General features: G+C 43.0%; 1 protein-coding gene across 4 annotated transcripts in view; it reads right to left on the bottom strand.

Moving 5' to 3' along the window:
• Positions 1-561: 561 nt before the first annotated feature.
• The window catches only part of mtcl2 (microtubule crosslinking factor 2), an 85,894-nt gene continuing 64,434 nt past the window's right edge, over positions 562-22,021 (bottom strand). For 3 of the 4 annotated variants that reach the window (XM_086214293.1, XM_086214296.1, XM_086214295.1), the window contains exons 11-24: positions 20,233-20,370; positions 18,353-18,451; positions 17,292-17,522; positions 17,099-17,212; positions 16,854-17,021; positions 11,504-11,650; positions 11,239-11,340; positions 9,312-9,376; positions 9,013-9,160; positions 8,291-8,860; positions 7,931-8,198; positions 7,601-7,819; positions 6,827-7,260; positions 562-6,621 (exon numbers count right to left, since the gene is read on the bottom strand). In XM_086214293.1, the coding sequence (XP_086070419.1) occupies positions 6,481-6,621; positions 6,827-7,260; positions 7,601-7,819; positions 7,931-8,198; positions 8,291-8,860; positions 9,013-9,160; positions 9,312-9,376; positions 11,239-11,340; positions 11,504-11,650; positions 16,854-17,021; positions 17,099-17,212; positions 17,292-17,522; positions 18,353-18,451; positions 20,233-20,370 (2,844 nt within the window). In that variant the 3' untranslated portion in view covers positions 562-6,480. The remainder of the gene's footprint in view (positions 6,622-6,826; positions 7,261-7,600; positions 7,820-7,930; positions 8,199-8,290; positions 8,861-9,012; positions 9,161-9,311; positions 9,377-11,238; positions 11,341-11,503; positions 11,651-16,853; positions 17,022-17,098; positions 17,213-17,291; positions 17,523-18,352; positions 18,452-20,232; positions 20,371-22,021) is intronic. The other variant, XM_086214294.1, reaches the window with a different exon arrangement.

The following is a 22,021-nucleotide window of genomic DNA, read 5'->3' as shown; positions in this document are numbered from 1 at the left end:
AAGTGCGCTCTGTTAATTGGAACATCAAATAGTAGCTTGCTGTAGCAGCTCAGCCAGGAGGACGGCGTGGCGGATCTCAAGAGATTTCTGGAGGATCCAGATTGATTTCAGACAGTCTGAACAACCAGAAAAGACATGACGTCTGATTTTTGCAAATCTGATCCGAGTAACGTGGATGTGGTTTGAAATTTGATATGAATCCAATTTCTACAGATGCGATCCAGACGCTCTGACGGGATTTCAGAGGATGGGATTTCAAGGCGGAGTAACCTGCCGCCTGTATCAAGACCAAGAGTACAAATACTTTAACAATGCAATCCTTGAGGGCATTTGTTTTTTTAAATTTCATGTTAGTTTTAAGGGCTTGAAAATACTGCAGTATTGTAGTCGGAACAGAAGCTGAAGTTATTGCACTTTACAATAAAAAAATAAAAGAGGTTTATACCACAAGCAGCCGTGGAGAATCTCCTCCAGCACGAACCAAAGCAACTAAAACCAATTCTGATAAATAACGCCATTAAGTAGAAGTCTTGGACGTAATAACAAGGCCAGAAACAGAAATACCACCAAACATTTATTTGTGAATTCTATGACAAACAGGAGGCAGTTATAATATCTCGTTTTACAAGCTACGTTGTCAGAAAAAAGACCCCCGCCCCCAACTCCTTTTAAAAGCCCGCTTCGATCAAATGTTCTCCTTTTACTTCATTTGCTGCCGCTTTCCTCGGCTTCAAAACGCACCTCCGTACAGAAGAAATGCTCAAGTGTGGTTAACAAAGGGAGAGAGCTACATACTTCCACAGCCACCCGCTTCGGGTCAGCTGTTGACATTCAGCTATTCTCAAAGAAAAGAAGAGAGGAAGATAAAACAAAAAAAAAACAACGACAAAAAGTACAAACTTTCAAACTCCATTCTTTTCAAGTTGCAATACCAGGGCACAAATTTCTTTTGCCGTGTACTCATTTGATTTTACTTTCATTGCCTTCTCCTTTAATTCAAGAGTCAAGCGTTGTTTAAAAAAAAAAAAAAAAGAAGGAAAGTCTATACAAAGCGAATATACAGGCAGTTTTTAAGTAATATTTTAGCTAACATTATGAACAGCTAGGAATTCATGTACATGTTGCTACGGTGTAACAATGATGTGAACGGTGAGGAGACACGTCACTGAACAAAAACTGGAAATATTCGTGTTCTAACAGGATTACAGACAGGAAAGAAAAAACAACAACAATGAGACCCGTGGTTTCTATGCAACCTGTAAGAACTCATCAGTCATTGGCTGGTAAAAGTGTTGCGTCATTGGCTGAATCACCTTGGTGTATAACCTGAGGGGGCGGAGCATATGTAACACCTGACGGGCAGGTGGAAAGGCTGGAGCTGCTGACCAATGACATCAGAGTCGCTGAGCGATTTCAGTGACGATTTTTTTTAAAATGGTAAATGCAAGCGAAAAACAGCTCTTTTTCTTTGAGATTGCTTTTTTAAAAACGGTTAACTTAAGATCAATAATTTATACGTGTAGATGTCGTCAGGTACATGAAAGAATGCAACGTCAACGCACGGAGTAAACTGGATGAGCATAATTTAATCCGCAACCCCATCATGGGCTGGAGTCTTAATTTTATATTATCACGTATTAAAGGTCCTACTCTTTTCTTGGCAATAACAACAGAAAGATGAGGAGTGGCGATAAATGGCAAAAAAGAAAAACTAGAACAAGGAATTGTCACACATTTAGAGGTCAGGAACCATAGAAGAGGAATAATTGTAATTCCTAAGAGGTACTTCTCACCCTTCGTGGCTTGTGTCCATTGCTTTGTGTCTCGTCGTAAACACAGATGTCATTATTCTAGAATTACACACCCAGCTGCAGCCAAATACTTGCAGAGAAATAAATGCAGGACATCTTTGGAGAGGAAAGGCACTAAAATGACCTTTTCATTAACAGTGACAGGAAATGACAACATGATCCTGGTGCAACGCTCTCAGATGCAGTTTTATGTAAAACTTTTGCTTTAAAAAAAAATTGTTGCATTCATCAGTGAGTCGGGCAAAATCTTGTAGATGTGGATGGGTGTTGTGGAATCTATCAGGAAAAAAAGAAAAACCGGTACGATTTGTGCTTTTATTTTGTAGGTGTTATATCACGACACGGCTGTTATCGGCTGGAGTGTTGGAGTCTGATTCCGAGATGAATGGCAGATTGATTCTTTCATTTTGCTTTGTATGCAAATACCAGAATTGGTGCCAAACTTAATATTGGCCATAGCAAAGACTCCTTCAGAACTTCAGACCACAGCAAAAAAAACAAAAAAAAAAACAAAAAACCAACAACAAAAAAACCCCAACATGGTTTCTACCCTTATATTCATGTGTGGTTTCTCTGTAAGGATTCGTCTTGGTGTGACAGTGGAAAGACTGAATCACTGGACTGCTGACAGTTGACAAGCCCACTGCAGTTAGCTCTGTCTGTTCCGCTCCGTATCACACGTCCTTTTTACTCATTTTTCTTACACATATACTTTGCAAACCCGGCAGCCATTAATGAAGTCTTTACGAGCGAGTACACAGAAACAACAAGTGCGTCTGTCCCTCTGTTACAAGGGAGAGATTAAGCTAGGTGGCTATCAAGTGTTGTTGACATGAAATGTGGAACTTGAGGACAAACACTGGCATTGCTAGCAAGAGCAAAAAGTTGGAAAAATTGCCATATCTGGGGTGCCTGTTGTGATTTTAGCCAATCTGACAATTTTCATTACTGAAATGCAAAAATGGTTTCAAACTGTGCCAGACCTCCTTGTAAAGATGTCGCTTCATTTGCTTTAAAATTTGTAGCTTCTGATAAAGCTACATACAGCTGCTGTCCCGTTAAGGAACAAAATAATTTGATAACGCCTTTAGCATGTATGGCAAAGCTTGTTTTCACCTGTTGGTTTATTTCATTATCCCAAGAAAACAAAGATAACAAAAAAAACATTTTGAATACATATTCCTTGAACAGGTTGTTGTATTGTTTTAGTCTGGGGAAAAAAAACAATCATTTCAGTGGTTCAAGCGGCTTTGCTAAATAGCAAGGTCTCTTATTAGCAACAAGCTAACAAAGCTATATATGGCTGCTGACCTGTAAGGAAGCTGAGAACATGATTACTTCATTAGCGTGTTTAACAAAGCTTGTTTTCTAGTCATAATTTAACTTATCGCAAGAAAAAAGAAATAAAAACAGATTTGGATACATATTCCATAACGAGATTGTTGTATTGTTCTAGTCTGGGGGGAAAAAAACAAAAACAAAACAGTTCAAGCTGCTTCGCTAATTAGCTGGCAATTGTGCTAGCAACAAGCTAACAGACCTGTCCTGTTGTCACTGTAAATCCATCAATCTTACTTGCAATTGATGTTCCTGATATTTCCACCACACAGCACCACAATAATCTGATTAATGCAGTTCTCCTCTCCTTATTTTGAAGGTAGACACGTGTTAGCATCGGGGCAACTGTACAAAAGAGGTGATTTATGGACCTGTGTCGCAAATTCAACGCTAAACATCACAAAGTTTTGAAAAGCATATGTAGGCTACTCCTTTCCCTACATCCGTATAAGCTGTGGCTTGAGAGACACTTGGGGTTTTTCACTGAGGTCATTTGATGTCTCTTGGCTAAATGTACCTGTTGTATAACTGTGGTTAAAAATGAGACAGCCTATTGATGTGGCCGGCTGCTTTTGAAGCAGCTCGCGCTCAGACGACTGGTTTCAGTGGGGGTTGGCGCAGAGACGCACAGCAGCATTTAAGCTGTGGGTTTTCCTTACAGTGTTATTTAAAAACACATTACTGTAATGCCCTATTTTAAAACTGCTGAGTCATTAAACGGTGTCCAGCGATGCAGTCAACAGCAGTAGCGATGGAGGGATAGATGATAGAAAGCAGCACCATGAGAACTAAACAGAAAGAACCAGCTAATATATCGGCAAAAAACAAAACATCCAAATAAAATTAATTAAAAAAAAAAACAAAATAAAATAAAATAATTTATTTTCCAGAAATAACAATTGGTATAAAAACTGTAAAACATATAAACACTGCTATACCTGTAAACCTTTTTATTTTCTTCCTCCACTGTGGTACAGTACTTCATTGTAGCTTTAATTAGCCTGATCTCAATTATTTTGCATAAAAACAATCTCACCCATTGAAAAAAAAGGCCTGCTGGGTTTGTTTGTGTGTTTTTATATGGAGTCCAGTTTTGGTATGAGCTGAGAAATAGGCAGTTTGACAGGCACTTTGATTATCAGTCGATTGATCGGAAATACAATGAAATGGCAAAAAAAAAAAAATGTTAATATGAGAATCAATGTGGAATAAAACCCCTTAAAATATATATATTTCAATGTACAGTGTTGTTCTTATATGTTCCAAGAACACTCGTGACAGCATTTGAGTCTGTACCCATGTGTTTTAGTCTTTTTCTATCCGGATGTGATATCCAGACATCTGAAATTCAAAATGTATTTACACTTGCAGACCCTGTGTGACTAATTTTGGAGTTTTCAAACTGTCAAATGCAGCGTGGGTCAACATTTTTCATAATTTACATAAAATCTTTTCGTTTTCAGACTGCAGACACACAGCTCGTAGCTTTTATCTTTTTTTTTGTACAGTCGCTACACATTCGGAGTCTGACAACTCAAGCACAAGCACAGCTATGACCTTGAGTGTGAGGAGAGTAAGATGTCAGAACTTGGTCAGACGGAGGAATTCTGCTGTGGTGTGGCAGAACAGAGATTTCTCTTAAAAAAGAAATGGATTGACTTCATTTTACTCAAATTGAGTTAAGGAGTGCTTCTTTTCTACGTCCTCCAAAACACAGTAAGATTTCCCATCAGCTGTGGACCCGGCGTTTCAGCATGGATGCCACGGATCGGAACCAAAAAGTTCATAAATAACTCAGATTCCACAAGTCTTATTCGACTTGAAACGTTGATTTTCTGCACTTTTTCAACAGGATGAAGGGAGCAGAAACACATTTTAAACCTTGGTTGGGTCTCATACTCGTGGTCAAGGCATGTCAAAGCTACAAAAAACCCATCATTGATGTACTCTTGTCATTTGCCAAGTGAAAACTGTTGTTGCCGTCACTCTCCCGTCCATCAGAAATGTCTCGTAATTGTAACTGATTGAAATGTCTCAGGACAACATTGTGTGGGACTGTCGACCACACGTCCTCGTTTGAGGATGAATGTTGACATCATTTAGGAAATATATAAAAATATAAATCAAACAGGCACTTTTTGCCTGCTGTGTTATTAAACCAAAATGAAAATCCAAATTAGATTCTGGAGGGTTACAACTTTCAGTGTTTTTTTTTCTTTTTTTCCTTAAACTTCTATTGTGCCACTAAATGTTTGGAGATAAAGTCCAACTGGGAACACAGAGGACCGCTTACATCTAAACAAGCGAGCTAGCAACTAGCGAACAATGGCGACAGGTCCTATCATGACAGTCCTGACAAGTCCGAGCAAGTCAATGGTGTCTATGCAGCTGGGATATGTAGTCCAGTGGTACTTGAGTTCTTCTTCAACAATCAAATGGGGGAAATGTTGAAAAGTCGCCTGCAGCTAAAGCAGATGTGCAGATGCGGAGACACTTGCTGAATGTTTTTGTGCTAATCATTCCAAACAACATGATTACATTTCACCAGCACAGCACGGGCGTGTGCATGATGAGACACATTATCTGTGCTTGCCGCCAGCAACCACTCCTGATGGTTTCAGAGCTGCAAGCGGGACATAAGAGTTCTTTCCAGCTGAAGTTTCCTCTCTGGGTTTATAGCTCGCAAAGTAACATGCATAAGCGTAATGAGGCTGCAACCTTTCATCCTCTGTCTTTGTGAATCCAACATGGCTGCTGGTCCAACGGCATAGTGGCAAAATGACGTCATCAAGATGAAATTTCCAGTCCAGAACTGACCATTTGTAGTACCTGTTATAATGTTAATCAAGGGGGGGAGGGGTTTAGTAGGTCCAGTCCTCTTGACATCATAGTTTTACTTGTTAGACTCTCTTTTCTCTCTCTCTCTCTCTCTCTCTTTTATTTAAGACTATGTGTGTGTGTGTGTGTGTGTGTCTATGTTTTGCTCTGCTGGTAGATTTGTGATAGTTGAATCTGCAGTCCTCATTGCCCCTGTGCCTCAGAATGGTACAGTCCAAGAGACGAGTGCCCAGATCAGTGTGTGAAAATGTGTTTGTGGCAGTGTGTTTGTGGGTCAGCCTGTGAACAGTGTGTGTGTGTGTGTGTGTGTGTGTGTGTTTGTTTGGCAGTGCGGCTATGTGGCAGATTGTAGGTGTTTATTGTGTGTGTGTGTGTGTGTGTGTGTGTGTGTATGCGTGCGTGAGTGTGTATTCATGGCAGTTTTGTGTAAAGAATGTATGTGTGTGTGTGTGAGTGTGTGTGAGTGAGTGTGTATGTGGCAGTAGAAGCATTGTCACTCGTTCAAAGTGTCTCCCTTCTCCTCGGTTGCCGCAGGCGACTCTTGCGGGCGGTGTTTGCACTGTGAATGGCGAGCCGATGATCTGGATGGTCGGGCCAGGCAGGAAGACTGGGCAGCACAGTCACAGGGTGCATCCTGGGAAATAGTCACATGATTTACCTAAACACCTGAGTATCATATATTAATATTTCACCATACATGTGCACTTTTACTGCCATTCCATTGAGTTCCATCCTTTTTACATGTTGAGAATATTCAGTTACGATTTTTCAGCAGTAATTTGAAAAAGTAACAAAGTTTTAAGTCAACAGAATCTTTGGTAAGGTCCAGTGAGCCTCACCTCTGTTCCAGCTACTGCAGCTCCGGCGCTCGTTTCCTTCCCTCCTCCCATGATACTGACCATCTCCTCCCCAGCCGTCTGTCTCATGAACCTCTTATTAACAATCCTGGTCACGTTGTCGTTGCCTCCACACAGCCCCACCAGGGCTCCCAGTCCTCCCACACTGCCTGACAAACACTCTGGCTTGGGCTCATCCACGCTACTGAAACCCCCACCGACACCAAGACCTCCGAGGCCCCCAACTGAGTCCCTTTGCATTCTCTCCCCAGGCAGGGTGATACTGCTCTGGCTGCGGCTGCTGCAGACGTTTTTGAAGAACTCCTGGACCAGGCCTCCGTACCGCTGTGTGCTGGGTTCAGATCCACAGGTCGCAGCAACGGAGGGCTTTCCAGCAGCAAGAGGCTGACGAGCCGGACTGGCACCCTGGCTGGCTCCTGGCAGTGAACAAAGACCGAATGCTGTTACTATAATGATTTCCTGGAACTGTAGAGGTCACTTTGGCCAAAAAAAGATTTCCCGTCACCTGTAACTGCTGCTGATGATTTCATGGTGCAACTCATTGTCATTCATCAAGCATTTCTTACGATAATATCTTACGATATTGTACACTGAATATTTATAGACGTGACACTAAAACAAAGTTGGTTTTTTTTGGAGCTTTAAAATTGTAGGAAATTTTCTTTTCACCAAGTCTTTACTAAAGTCTAATCAGGGAAAAACACAACAATGACGATGAAGTCATGTCCCCATTGAAAAAAGTTGTACTTTCACTACCTCCGTCAGCCCTCCAGAGTGACTCTGTGCTTCCTGAGTGTTCCACCACACTGAAGAGGCTGGAGAGTCCGTCGGTGAGGCCGCTAAGGACGGGGCTGTCCCTGGTGGTGGTGGAGCGAGCCCAGGCTGAGCCCCCACCTCCGCTGATGGGTCTCTGCTGGAGGCTCCACAGGCTGCGGTCCCGGGAGGAGGAAGACCCGTCCAGTCTGGAGGTGGAGCCTGAAAACAGGACAGAGAGCTGATGAAGTGCGGCGGCTGAGTGGACGTTCACAGAAAACTAACTCAAATGTCCGGGGATGTTCAGACACAAGAAGAAAGAAGAAGAAATACCAGAAGAAACACGGCGTTGTAGTTTTGGAGATCCGTACTTCGGAGAACAACATGGCCGCTCGATCCTGCTGTGGACTTTATCCAGTGATGTTGATATCTGCCGAGTTCGGGCTGATGCCAATGAGGAGGTGGTTGTGGATGAGGGTCGGGGGGACCAGGCTTTGGTGTGTAAACCTGCCCCCCTGCTGCTGGGAAGGTTGTCTGTCTGAAGTCCGATGCTGACGTACTGGGCAGCGGTCTGCGTGGACCTGGTGGACATGCCCACCACCTAGAAACGGAAGAGTGGGATGGGAACTGATTGGTCACTTCATCCCGCTTTAGTGTATAAGTGACGTAAATTTCAATTCTCAAACAATCTACCTGACTTCCAGGTTCCTTGCCCGACTTTCTCTCCAGAGATGACGAGCGTATGGCCTGGCGGACACAATTGGTCATCTCCTTCATGTCGTCACTTAAGTTAGCTGAGATCTCCCCGATCTCCAGGCCGTGGAAAGCTGGCGAGGACTTCATCCCATCGGCCATGCTGCTAGCTGAGCCAGCGACACCGTTGTTCATGATAATGGGGATTGAACCCGCGATGCAGCCGCTTCTGCTCTCCAGCAGCTCCCTGTGCTGCTTGGACAGCGAGCTCAGCCACTGCTCGTATGAAGATGAAAAGGAGGAGGAAGGCGGCTGAATCTCCAGGGCTGTTTCAGAGCTGCTCAATCCTGTGAGAGAGCTCACATTATGGCTTTTCTCTGGCTCTCTGACCTCCTGCTTCCTCCTCTGGTGTTCCATGCGACGAACAGCAGGCGGGCTGTAGTAGATCCGGATTCCGGTGCGGTCTGGAGCAGTGTAGCTCCTCTGGACAGATTCCAGATCCAGTTCTGATCCCACTAAGCTGCTGCAGGACCCGTCCCATGTTTTACAGGTGTCAGAGACCTCTGGGGTCTGCGAGAGAAACCAAGATACAGAGCTCCCATTTTACTACTCTGTATTACAATTGTGTCTGATGTAAGACAAGGTAGAATTAAATGCAAATGATGAAGAATATTATCTCAACAATCCTTCCAAAGATGCAGTAAAAATATAAACTTATTTACCTCGTTAGTCAGATAGGTCCAGTTCTTCCTGGTGAGGTCACCCAGCTCTGGGCGAATCAAAAGAGGGGAGACTGTAAACTGGCTCTTCTCTTCCTGGTCAGCTGCTCCGTTGACTTCTAGGCCATCTAGCTCTGAAGTGGATTTGCTCCTTTTCATAAAAACAAACAAACAAACAAACAAAAAACCCAACACAACGGGAATATGAGAAAAGCCATCTTTTTGATGAAATTCTTTGACTTTGCTCTGGGAACCATTCTGTTGATTTTCAAAGGTAGAAGGATTAGATCTTGAATTGTTACCTCGGTGACCCTGTTCCATTAGCAACGACTGAATCCGCAGACGACTCAGCACCTGATGTCTTCAACTATGAGGACGAGGAAGACACAGATTGTTGGCGAAATAGAAAGACGAGAATCTACCTTTCACATCTTATTAGCATTTAAATGACCTGCCTTATTTGCACAAATTCCCCTTGTAGAAGCCTCCATTTCTACCTAACCCCCACAGCCTGAAGGCATCTAGAAGACATTAATTTCTCTGACTTTGGTTTAATCTATTTGTGGCAAGGACACACACACACACACACACACACACACACACACACACACACACACACACACACTCAGAAGAAAGGAGCATCTACAGACTCTTTTTCCAAAAAGACAGACAGACTTTTAGTTTCACTAGCGACTCATGTTTTATCTCGTCTGACAGGAACTGGTGGGAATCACACGACTTTCCACACAATAACAATAATGTCTCTTACAGTTTCAGATTTCTATTTTTCACAACCAAAATATGACATTCTATTTTATTTATATGAGGAGCCGCATGACTTGGAGGTAGAGTGGCCACTGAACCAAAGGGTTGCTGGTTTGATCCTCACTTCCCCTGGTTACCATGTCCAAGTATCCTTGAGCAAGATACTGAGCTCCTAATTGCTCCTGATGGCCCTGCAATGGACTGGCGACCCGTCCAGGCTGAACCCTGCCTCTCGCCCAATGTCAGCTGGGATGGATGGATTATTTACATGTACTAATTGTTTCTTCATAAACTCTCTTTTTCACTTCCCCTTCCCTTCCCTTCCCTTCCTGAGTTCCAACTGCCAGTACAACACATTTAAAAAAACAAACAAAAAACAAGAGCTACATTTACACGAGCTGGCCTGAGGGGGGTGTTATGGTAAAAGCTCTGAAGTGGCAACAGTGTAACATGAGTGGCGGTGATGAGGGGTCTGTGTGTGTGTGTGTGTAATAGAGCGTGACACCAGACAGACACACAGAAAGCCGAGTGTCAAACTATGACACACTTCCACATCTTGCCACATTTCCTGGATGAAATAATCGGAAAGTAAAGGAGGCGTGACGTAGCCACCGCGTATCTGGATCTTTAATGTGCGTTTGTGGGGGTTTTAAAAAAAATGACCATTTTAAACGCTGATGCAATCCCAACTCATCACTACAGCCTGACATGTGGCAGTGGCAAGGCGGCGGCGGCTGTGTGTATTCAGCAGATCTGAGTGACCCGTGTTTTCTTGGTGAGCTCAACTTCACATTCACCAGTGAGTTGTCCTCACTCACAAACGGCCATTTGGTTGGTGTCTGAGTCAACAAGGAAGATACCACCCTACAAACCAAAGTTTGTATTACAGTGAAGTTTTTTTTGTACGACACAGATGTTTAAATCTCAGTAAATTAGATGTTATTTCCTCTGAATCAAAGAGTTTGTCATTTGCTTATTGTAGAGAGAAAGAAAAAAAGGATGTGATTTTCAGTCTCGGCTGGAAAATGATTCGTTTTGAGGTTGAACTCGCGGTTTAGTTTGAGTACCACACCCATGAGTTTGTACAGAAAACATGACAAAACAGTTTCTTTGGGAGAAGAACACCATCATGTCACATTAATCTGCAGGAAAAAAAAAGTTGAGGCTCACTGAAATGAATAAGAGGTTGTGGCGCTAATGCAGTGTGATGCTATGGCCCTCCAACTCTACATTTTTAATCGAACTTCAAATGAACCAGGGAAATTAGTAAGAGAGTGAGTACACGAGAGTAAGTGTACCGAGAAAGACGTCCAGGCCGATGACTGCTGAGCTGCTTCTTATCTCTGACATGCACCCTCATCCTCTCAGATTCCATCTTCCCCTGATACACTCTTTATCTCTTCTCCATCTTTGACATCTCTCTCTCTCTCCCACACACACACACACACTAGCAGCACATCATACCTTCCCCTCTCTCAGAGTCTGCTCCCACTGTGCTCTTTCCTGGCTCAATCTCTCCAGCAGCTCCAGCTTCTCTCTGCCCCAGTTCCTCTCTCCAATCTGGAGCTGATCGATGGAGAGACAAGAAGAACGGAAGGAAAACATCAGTCAGAGGAGGAAGGAAAAAAACCTAGCTGTGTGTGCACACTTCGGAAGAACAATTAAAAATTAAAACAAACAACTCCAAAACCCTTGATTCTGCCCTTTCAAGCCTTCAAAATGGATTTACCTGTTTTGTTAGGTCCATCACAGCTGCGTAGGACTCAGCCAGAAGGTGTTGATGTTCCTCCCGCTCCCTCTTTAGTGCCACCTTTAGGTCTGGAGGATCCAACGCATCAGCAGAAGACAGGGGCGCTTTGCCTGCTTTGGTCTCAAGCTGGAAGGATAAGCCAGTGATGTCACGGTAAATATGAAACTAGAAATACCACACAGAGGTTATACAACTCACACTTTGACCCTTGACCACTAAACTCTTTCCAGTTCATCCCTGAGTCCGAGTATGTTAGTGCCAAATTTTGTAGAAATTCTCTCAAGGGGCTCCTGAGGTATCGCATTAACAAGAATGGGATGGACAGAGAACCTGAAAACTCTATGCTAAAAATCGCAGTCATCCTTAAAATTCAAACACATTTAAATGCAGCCCCCGTTCGAGAGTGTTAGATGGTTTCAGTCTGAGATTTGGGAATTCCCAGTACCTCTGCATGTTCATCCTCTCAGTGGGGATATTTTGTGATTCTGCTGAGAGGAAGTGCACTTTCCACACAGACGAGGTGAGCTTGATGAGTGAGCTTCACGTTGTGGTCGAGAGAGTATTATAAGATACAGATGGAACAAGGGAACAGGCCTTTTCAATGTGTATGCATGAATTCCTTACAGCACAGATGGAGTGTATGCGTGTGTTTTTTGTCATTTCTCTCCATATTTTACATATTTTCAGCTCCATAAACTTCCCCATCATCTTCCCTCTATCTAATTCTTCTTATACTATAATCTCTCTGCCCTCCATTCCTCTCTTCACTTAGAAACCTTCCCACCCTTCCTCCCTATCTCGACAGCTTTTCTCACTCTCCATTTCCAGCCCCGTCTTGCTCTCGTCTTTGCTCTCCACAAATTGGCCCCGCTGCCGCACAGCCAGTAGGTGAGATGGTTTGAAATTTTTATGAGCAGCTCTGCTTTCCCTTTTTTCCCCTCTGTGGGAGCCTCATAGTTCACACCGCCGACACTAGCAGGCCCATCATTTTGACAAACAGGAGCACACACACCAGACCCATCAATCCTCACGCCGCCGCTCTCAGTCTGACTCTGTTGCTCGCGGTGTCAATACGCTGCTAATGGAACTGTCTGGCAGCCAATCACAGAGTGACACAGCCATGCTCCAGTCTCCTATGGCAACAGAGTGATACTGGTTAATGATGAGCGAGGTCTAATGAGCCCCACAACTTAACAAGGTTTACTGCTGATGCGTTGAGAAGGGGGCAATTTTACTGGATGACTGGTGTTTATTAGTGGATGAGAAACAACTTGCTACTCGCACCCGTTTTTAATATTCAACTGACACCTTTTATATCATGCATGGTTTCTACTGCCGAGTGGAAATCCTTCTCAAAGAAAGAATATTAGTTAATTATTAATACAGACCCCTGTCCCTATTTTTCACCCCAAATCTACATGGCCTATTCCCCCTACCAGGCTCTCCTGTTGTTGGTCCACCCCCGCTGCCTGTCTAGGCAGTGCCATGGACAACCACATGCTTCCTCTGTCACAAATGGAGTCGTCAAGCAGCATCTTTTCACCTGACAACAAGGCGTTCCACCAGGGTGATGGACAGCGTGGGAGGATCACGCCCCTCCGGTTCCCATCTCCCTGACTGACCAGAGGAGGCACTAGTGCAGCGACCAGGACACACACACGCCCATAGATGATCAAAATATACAAGAAATAGAATATGTATCATCAAAGTCCCTTCATGATTTTAAGATTAAATCTCCCAAACCACCAAAAATAGATCTTCCAGGTGCCAGGAAAGTCATATATGTTGATTCAACCAAAACGTTGAAGCTACACTTTCACATCCCTCTTTTTAATGTTTTTTTTTTCTGCACACATTGGTCAAAACGATGAACTTTTATCATAATTGATTGTACTATCATAAAATAATCATAACAAGTACGTGTAGGGTGCAGTGCTTTACTGTTATACAAAAATATCTGGACGTGTTTTCCACTCTTGTTGTACAGGATGCGCACATCAATGTTATCTGGTAACCTTATCAGCACCGACCATCCGCTCTTAATGTAGGTCAACAGTCCTGAGAAGAAATGGGCCAGATTTATAAATAAATATACACACATATATACTGCACAATACACACAGACACACACAGTTAATAGTTTTTTTCCCCTTTTGATTATTAAAACGTATTTGTTTGCATGATTTTCTCTTTCCGTTGTAATGCTGTCATGGAAGACTAGCTGGTTTTCTGGGCTTCAGCTTATGAGGAACCTTTTAAGAAATGTAAATTATGATAGTAGCTGACTGTGTTACTTGTACTATGCGAAGCTACAAAGATAAAATCAGCTTTGAACTCGATTCAGCTCAAGATTAACACACATCTAGCACGCAACTCCGTTTTGGTTTCTTTTCTTTCAGTGTTGCACTGATTAAAAGCATGTGTGTGTTAACCTGTGAGCCCAAGATGATTGAATAGATAAAAGATCGCACGTGTGGGTTCAACAGATGTGATCGGAGCGTCCAGCTGCTGGCTCTGTGTCCCGATGGAGACAGCAGGTGTTGCTACTGCACTCGGGATAGATAGCAAGCGGAGGCAGTGTTGTCTCTGCCTACTAGCAGGGCTCTGGTTCTTCCTCTCTACTTCACCGACGCTGTTTGTTTATCGGCCCAAGCAGCCGAGATAATTTCCCGCCAAGCTGTTTTGACAGGTACGACAGTGTGTTGAAATTGAAATGACTTGTTCAACAAAGCAACAGCTGGATGGGCTGCAACATGCTGCCAGGATGCTTGGCGCTGATGTGGTTGGTCAGTGGGTGAATATCTACACACACACACACTTACACACACACCCACACGCAGACCCCGGGTGCACTGTTGGCATACTTTGCTGTGTGTTTTGTTGGAAGAAGAAAGATTGTTACCAGCTGTGTTATCTAGGCCAGGGTACTACCGCACACACACACATACACACTAGGAGAGTTTACCGGGCAAAGGAGAAGGGAAGCCGGGCTTAGCAGTGTTGCACAGATGTGTCAAATATTGCATTTTGTGTGTGTGTGTGTGTGTGTGTGTCTGTGTGTGTGTGTGTTTGTGAGTGTGCAGACTTCCAGCATACATGTACATGTGAAGAATTGGTTTGACTCAAAATGCATCACAGCAACATAATTCTGTGGATCACGAAGGTTTGTGGGACAATATAATCTACACAAACTTGAGGTTCAGTGTTTTATCTCTAGGTAACTCCAACTCTCATTGGCTGCCAAGCTGTCGCAGCACAACGTGAGGGCCGAATCTCTCCGGCTAGGACAATGATTAATGACAAAGTGTATGTGTGTGTATTCCTGTTTTTCTGTGTATGGGTGTGGAGCAGCAACAACTGAGGAAATCCTCTGTGGAGGGGACAAGCCCTGCTTAATAGAAAGGCATTTAAGACTTAGAGGATGTAAGGTTTTAGAATTAGCGTGGCACTAAAGCAATCAGGTTAGATTAGGGTTTGAAGCAAATATATTTCTACATGTATCTGCTACTATTCATTATGCTAAGCCAGGGGTGGGGAACCATGTGCCATGGAGAGCTGTGTGTATGCAGGTTTTCCTTCTAACCAAACACTTCAACAGGTGATTTCACTGATTAACACACATCCGTGGCTGAAGGTGTGTTAATCAGTGAAATCACCTGTTTAAGTGTTTGGTTAGAAGGAAAACCTGCATACACACAGCTCTCCATGGCACATGGTTCCCCACCCCTGTGCTAAGCTAACTACAGTAGCAGTCAGCTGGCCTCTGTAGGTCCCAGCTTCCAAATGCACACATATCATCAATTTTTTGCTGGCCTTGTGAGGCCTTTTTTACCCTGTTAGATTCTTGGGTCCCATTCTGAACCTATTCCATAATACTACATGCCAAAGAGTTACAAAAAATTTAACCAATAGATCACGGCATCCACCTCTCAATCTTCTACTTTTAGCAACATGTAGATGCCCCCAAGCTAAGGTAAGGTCACGCTGAGGGAAGTAGGATGTGGGGGCTTCACCTGACTTTATATCATCACATGTTCTTGATACGCCCTTTCAGTGTCCAGTGTCCAATCATCCTCCTGATGTAAGTTCCCTCTTTTTCTATCCTGTTTCACTCAGAGCTGTGTCTCAAATACATAAGTAACACAATCTCCAATCACCATCTAAGATGAACTTTCACGTACCTTTTGTTTATGTATTCGTTTTATGTATTTGCATTTTGTGTGCAGGATTTCTTCCAACACGCGTCTTGCAGCAAGAGTATTTGAGAGTGGTATTTTACAGTCCCTACAGCTGCTTTTACTTCAGTTACTGGATTCCTGCTTTTCCCAGAAGGCTTTTCAGTCAACCCGAGAGAACAGAAGTTAAGCTGTTTCATTCAAGAGCCAAGGAAACACTTTCCTGATGCTGTTCTGCACTGTGACGCTCTGATGTCACTCAAATATAACAACAACAGAGAACCAGGCTCTGTGATTCTAAGGAACTGCCGACAAACTGAGACACTGGGCTTGATTTTTGAAGCTGCAGCTGTGGCGTATGCTTGTCTCTGGCTTCCTTTCATCTGTCTTCTTTCTGTCTCAATTACTGGGTGGTAACACACAGGCTGTGTTTTATCACTGAGGCTGTTAATTAACACTAATTCCACGGCTGCTGCTGTTTTGAGACAGACAGAAGGACAATGAGGGAGGAGAGACCTGAAAAGCATTACTCTCAGCCACAAGCTGAGACAGACAGAGAGGGCATGAAAAGGCTCGCAGGGACACATGAACCACTCGACAAATTGAGATGTAGAATTTAACCCCCCTAGTGTGGCATCAATTTTACAAAGAACTTGTCAGACTTGGTATCAATCAGAGACACCACAAAGGTTTGTGCAGAGGAAAAACCCTGAGATCCATGAATGGCCTGTTTGATAAACCTTTCTGTCACCGATAAATGACTCATGAGCTTATCTACTGTACATTTTAACAGCATTTTCACCTTCATTTGATTTAATTATGCTAAGATATGCCAGCACGGGTGTCTGATGGCTGTCAACCACCAGCATCTCTGCCCTAATCAGTCAAACAGGAAAGCATTAACTGCACATCAAAACCAATTAAATCAGCTGTCTTCATTAATGGGTATTATAATTCAATGAGAACTGTTGCATCTGCTTCTCCATGTCATTATACCAATAGAAATGTGCATTTCTATGAGTATTTTCTACACTACACTTTATGTTGAACGGATCCCAGAATTACATTAAGTATAATACTGTCAGTACCTGTAAAAGTACCTATGAAATAACTTTTCAATCTTAACATATTTCCCATCACCTCCTCTTCCTCACCTGTGTTATGAGGCTCTTCAGTTCAGTCCTCTCCACTTCCCAGGATGCCTTGGCCTTGGCAAACTGTTGGGTGAGTTCCTGGGAGCCTTGCCTCTCCTGTCGCAGCTCACCGCTCAGATCCTGCAGCGCCACCTTCAGATCAGCCAAGGTGCTGCTCACAGCACTCGACTGAAGACATGGATGGGTGATCAATGAGAGAAAGAGTGCGTGTGCGTGTGCGTGTGCGAGTATGTCATGGTATCCACCTTGATTGTTGGGCTGAGTGGCTGTTCGTCAGCAGCTCGCTTTTCTGTCTGGTGGGCAGGGCTTGTGAGGTTTTCCTCCTCCAATAGGAGGTAGAGGTCCTTCAGGCTGTTCATCTAAAGAACCAAACAGAGAGCAAGATTAGAGATTGTTTATCAAATATGTGACACACACTGTCCTGTCTCCATCCCATACCTCCAAGACGTCTTTCCACTCAGAGTCTTTCTTGCAGCCCAGCCTCCACTGTTTGAGGAAGCAGCGTAGTTTGAGGCTGAGCAGTAACAAGGCCTGTTTGAGGTGCTGGGACTCCTGGACCAATAGGGTCCTCTCTTGGCCCCACAACTTCTGCTGAAGCCGAGCTTGGAGTCCTAAACTCTGTAGCTGGAAGTCCCGATGGAGAAGAGCCTTCTGCTGCTCCTCCTGGAGCTGAGAGGAAGAGAGAGAGATGTAAGATCACAGGGAAGACAGGACTCCTCCTAAATAAGTGTTCTACTGTATATTCATTTAACAGATCCCGTAGTGTCTCTACTGGTGACTCATCCTCTTCCTTCCTCTCCTATGATGTCCCTCAAGGATCCCTACTTGGTCCAATATTCTTCTGCGTCTATTTACTTCCGCAGGGCTGCGTCTTCCAAAAACACCACTTCTTTTCACAGTTACATCGGCGAAACACAGCTCTACCTCTCCCTAAAGCTGGACAACAAACTTACTGACCTCAATAACTGTCTTCAAAACTTAAAAGCCCAGATGGCTAACAAAACTTTCTCCAGCTCAAGAGAATAAAACCAAAGCTGTTTTATTTGATTTTATTTGGTTCAATTCATCTTGGCCACATGATTCCTTCTTCTAAACCACACTGAAAAAAACCCTTTGGAATCATATTCCTTCCAGGTTTGAAATTTAATGAGTGAATCAATCTTAGTTAAATCAAGTTTCATGCAGCTCTGCATTGTCTCTTAACATCCATGTCTTCATTTCTTCACACCTCAATTATTAATATTCTTTGTAATCACTCTTCCATTGTTTTACATTTACATGTAGACTTCATGAATTTAAAAAAGTATACGTTAAGCGATGTCAAGGCTCCAAACAGCTGGCTATCACAGGCACAGTTTTAATAGACAAAATATGAATCATCATCAAATGTCATAAAATTAGTGACAAACTCCTCGTTCGATTGCGATCCAGTGGTGTTTCAGCGTAATAGTGTTGAGTGTGAGGGTGCTCATTTCAGCACATCTCATCATCAGGCTGACCTGCGTAAGTTTGAGAGTGATTTCCCTCTGAGCCTGTGTCCCCTTCTCCACCTCCCCTTGAGCCCCTTGAGCAGAATCCTCGGCTTCAGACAGCAGAGCCTGGAGAGAGAGTGGGAGAAATATAGAGGGAAGGAAAGGATGAGTGGTGAGGAAACATGAGAACGGGGGGGGGGGGGGGGGGGTTGGTGAAAGATAAGAATTTAGAAAGAAGAAGAAGAAGTAGAAGGAGGAGGAAGGAAGGTGGTGAAGGAAGAGAAAAAGGGAGATGCTGTTAGACACACATAACACTCATCCTTTATAACACCGCAGCTGTGGCATGCTACTATTTGCCCCCTCCACACCTCATTTGGCTGCTGAGTGAGGGCGATCCATCGACCCATCTCTGTACAGCACTGTTAATGCCCTCTTACTCCCTCTGTTGGACCCAGTCCTCCCTCCCACCTTCCCTCCCACCTCTCACAGAAAAACCTACTCTGAACAAGATGAGTTGTGAAAAACGGCCAGCCGCTCATGCAAATTAGACAACATCTGAAATTATAGCAACACAAGGGCAAATATATAAATTGCCACTGTAATAAGACCAAATCACAGAGGCCATATTAGTACAAGTCAGAGTTGATTGACTAAGAGGAATCTAATGAGGAAAATGACAGTTAATTGTACATTTTTGTAGATCTTTGTGTTTCCGGAATGCAGAAAGAAACAGCAACGTTTAGCTTGAAGCCAATAGCACCCCATAACCACCAACAGCAAAAGTAGTCCAAAAATGAGAGTTTGTAATTTTTGGAATGTTTTTCTGTTGTTTGTAGTTGATGGTCATGGCGCGTCATTACCTTTAACCTAAATATACATGGCTGGCTCCTTCTGCGTTGGAGTCTGGACTGGAGTCACAAAACAAGTGACAGTGGTGAGAAAAAACTTGGAAGCCAAAATACATTTTTTACATTTACATTTTTTTGGGTGAAGTATCAAATAAAGGACAATGACAGATTCCAAAGAAATATGGTTTGAGCCTCAAATCAAATGAATATTAATCTCAATATTACTTGTAACCGATGAGTTACTGTATTCTGCTGAATTCCTAGAGTATATAAACACACATCTTGTGCTATAAAGGTTTGTGCTGCAGTGAGGTGGTTCTGTTCATCCAACACATCACTCTCAAGTGCTTTGCTGCTCATCTTTAATGGGTGGAGGATACTTGCTATGTTAGAGATCTGAATTAGATTTTAGGTACAAAAACCCCCACTGGCTTGGCTTTGAATTATTACATTCCAAAGGTTCCACGATTTTCATAGTCAGTTTGACTAAAACCTCACAATCACGGAAAAGCGCTCACAGTGAGGTTAGTTCAGAAGTTAGTTCTGAACTCCCCCTCTTGCATCTTTACTCTTTCATTTTTATTTTCACCCGCGTCTCCTATTCACCCTGTAAGTCTGGGATAAGGCTGCAGACACACATGGCCTTGGTTACCATGGAGACATGCCATCATAAGGTCAACTAAACAAAAGCCTTTTCTTCCTGACGCTCCCACTGCTGATGGTGAAGTCACTGTTTGTTTTTGTTTACCCAACAGTGTTGCTATCATGACTTGCCTCCGCGGTACCACATCCTTTACCTCAAGCATCAACGTGTGCAAATTAGCTGTTCATTGAACTTTGCAGGGTGATGTGATAACCTTGTGTTGTCTTAAAAAAGACACGATATGAGAGCACACAGCAGATATGGTGTTAGAGGTCAATTTTTGAGTGAATACTGATAGTTTAGATCTGATTCAGTCCTGTATAGTAAAGTTAAATTTTATCTATAAGGGTGGCCCAGATGTCTGGACATCTTGTATGTGTGTGGACTGTGAATGATTGTGATTTGGAATGACGTACCTGTGCATCACCTGTCTCCTTCTCTTCCTGCTGCAGCTGTCCAGTTTCCTGGTTTCCTGCCACCTTGCTGTCTGATTGACTGCTCTCCTCCATTACATTATTGACTTCTGCCTCTGTTTGGTCCCTAAAATCAGGCTGCTGCATTCATGCATGGGCAAGTTAATGAAGAAAAAGAAACATAGAAAAAAAAAATCAAAGACGACAGAGGGAGAGAAGGGGGAGGAGACGAGGGGAATTGATAGAAATGAAAGGAAAACAAAACAAACACAATAATAAGGTAAAAAAACAAACAAACAAAATGGCGTCCATCCATGTGACAACACAAAAACACAACAGAAATCATGTATGGATCTCACAAGACAAAGAAAAGGATGTACAAGAAAAAGAGCTTGGTCAGAGAGGAGAAGGAGAGAGTGGAGAAAAGGAAGAAGAGCAAGATGGAGGGAAGAATGAATGGCTGAGGGGGAGGAACGGCGAGGAAGAGATGAAACATGGGGAATAAAGGAGGTAAGAGAGAAAGGGAGGAGAGGATATAAGAGGAACCGGAGGGCAAGAGAAGGAGTTAGGCAGTTAGGATGAAAGGTAAGCGAGACGAGGCGACAGAGCAACAAGGAGCAGTAGCAGGTGGGGAAGGAAGAAGGAGTGAGGAGAAGGAAGGCAGGGAAAGAAGTGATGAGGGTGAAATGGAGAAAGATGGAAAGAGAGAGATGAAGGAGAAGTGCAGAAACCGACAGTTATGGTGCCCGTGCAGAGAGACAGAGGGAAGGAAGAGGGGATAAGGGGAAAAGAGATGGGGGAAGGAAAGGAGGAAGATCGGAGGGGTGTTGGGACTCAGAATTGGCCTCCAATGGATTTTAAACATTATAGTTTAGTCACTTAAAACTACTGAACACTTCACTATTTCCTCCAAACAAGCAACACCTAGTAGAAGAGTATATAAGAGACAAGTTTTAATAGATGTAAAGGCAGTATAGTAACTTAAATAATTGGAACGTCTCCGGTCAGATCGGTGTATGTAATTTTATTTATTTTGTTACATCTCATTTAACTCAGACAGCGATGTGATTTTTACTTTTTTTTAGCTGAAATTACTAACCTTTGTTCATTTATTTATTTTGCTTAATCCCATCAAAGTACAGTTAATATCTACGACCAGAAAAAATTGAATCCCAGCTAAAGAGGACATCATAAAATGCAATGCTGCATTTTTAGCTCCAGCTTTTGAAAAGTAATTAGATTAGTTCTAGATTCTTCCCTGTAAAGAACTAATTGGAGGACATGATCATTAAAAATGTCCCGGTAACCTTGTTTATTAAAATCAAAACAACAACAAAAGACATAGTTTGATGAAATCATGATGTAGCATGGAATCATGGGAATTGTCTTCATTGCTAATCAACCACCGCTGAGGTCATTGATTTTTTTTCTTTATGTGTATTTGCATTGTGCCGTTTCATTTTCAAATGAAAAAGCTGCATTAGCAAGCCAAGTTTTAGTGAAATTTTTTTTGTTAATGTACCTTGCTAACTTAGCATTAGCTGAGATAATCATATGGTTAATGCAGCTACCGTTAGGTGGCTAATTCAAGTAGCCCCGCAATATTCCTGGTCAACAATCACACTGAATATAACTTTCAATAAACACCACAAGTAGCGATCTGAAACATTCCCTCGTGGTTGGAATATGATGATTCCATTGACAAGTGACCAAATGAGACACACGGTTACCTTTATTCAAATTACATATTTAAATTGTTTTAAATATCTAACATCAAAATACATATAACCAG

This window comes from Aulostomus chinensis, chromosome 9, assembly GCF_037954235.1.
Source record: "Aulostomus chinensis isolate RoL2024-O1b breed Wild chromosome 9, RoL_Achi_v1.0, whole genome shotgun sequence".
In the NCBI taxonomy this organism is placed as follows: domain Eukaryota; kingdom Metazoa; phylum Chordata; class Actinopteri; order Syngnathiformes; family Aulostomidae; genus Aulostomus; species Aulostomus chinensis.
Note: the sequence above shows the minus strand (reverse complement) of the source record. Positions and strands in the feature narration are given on the sequence as shown.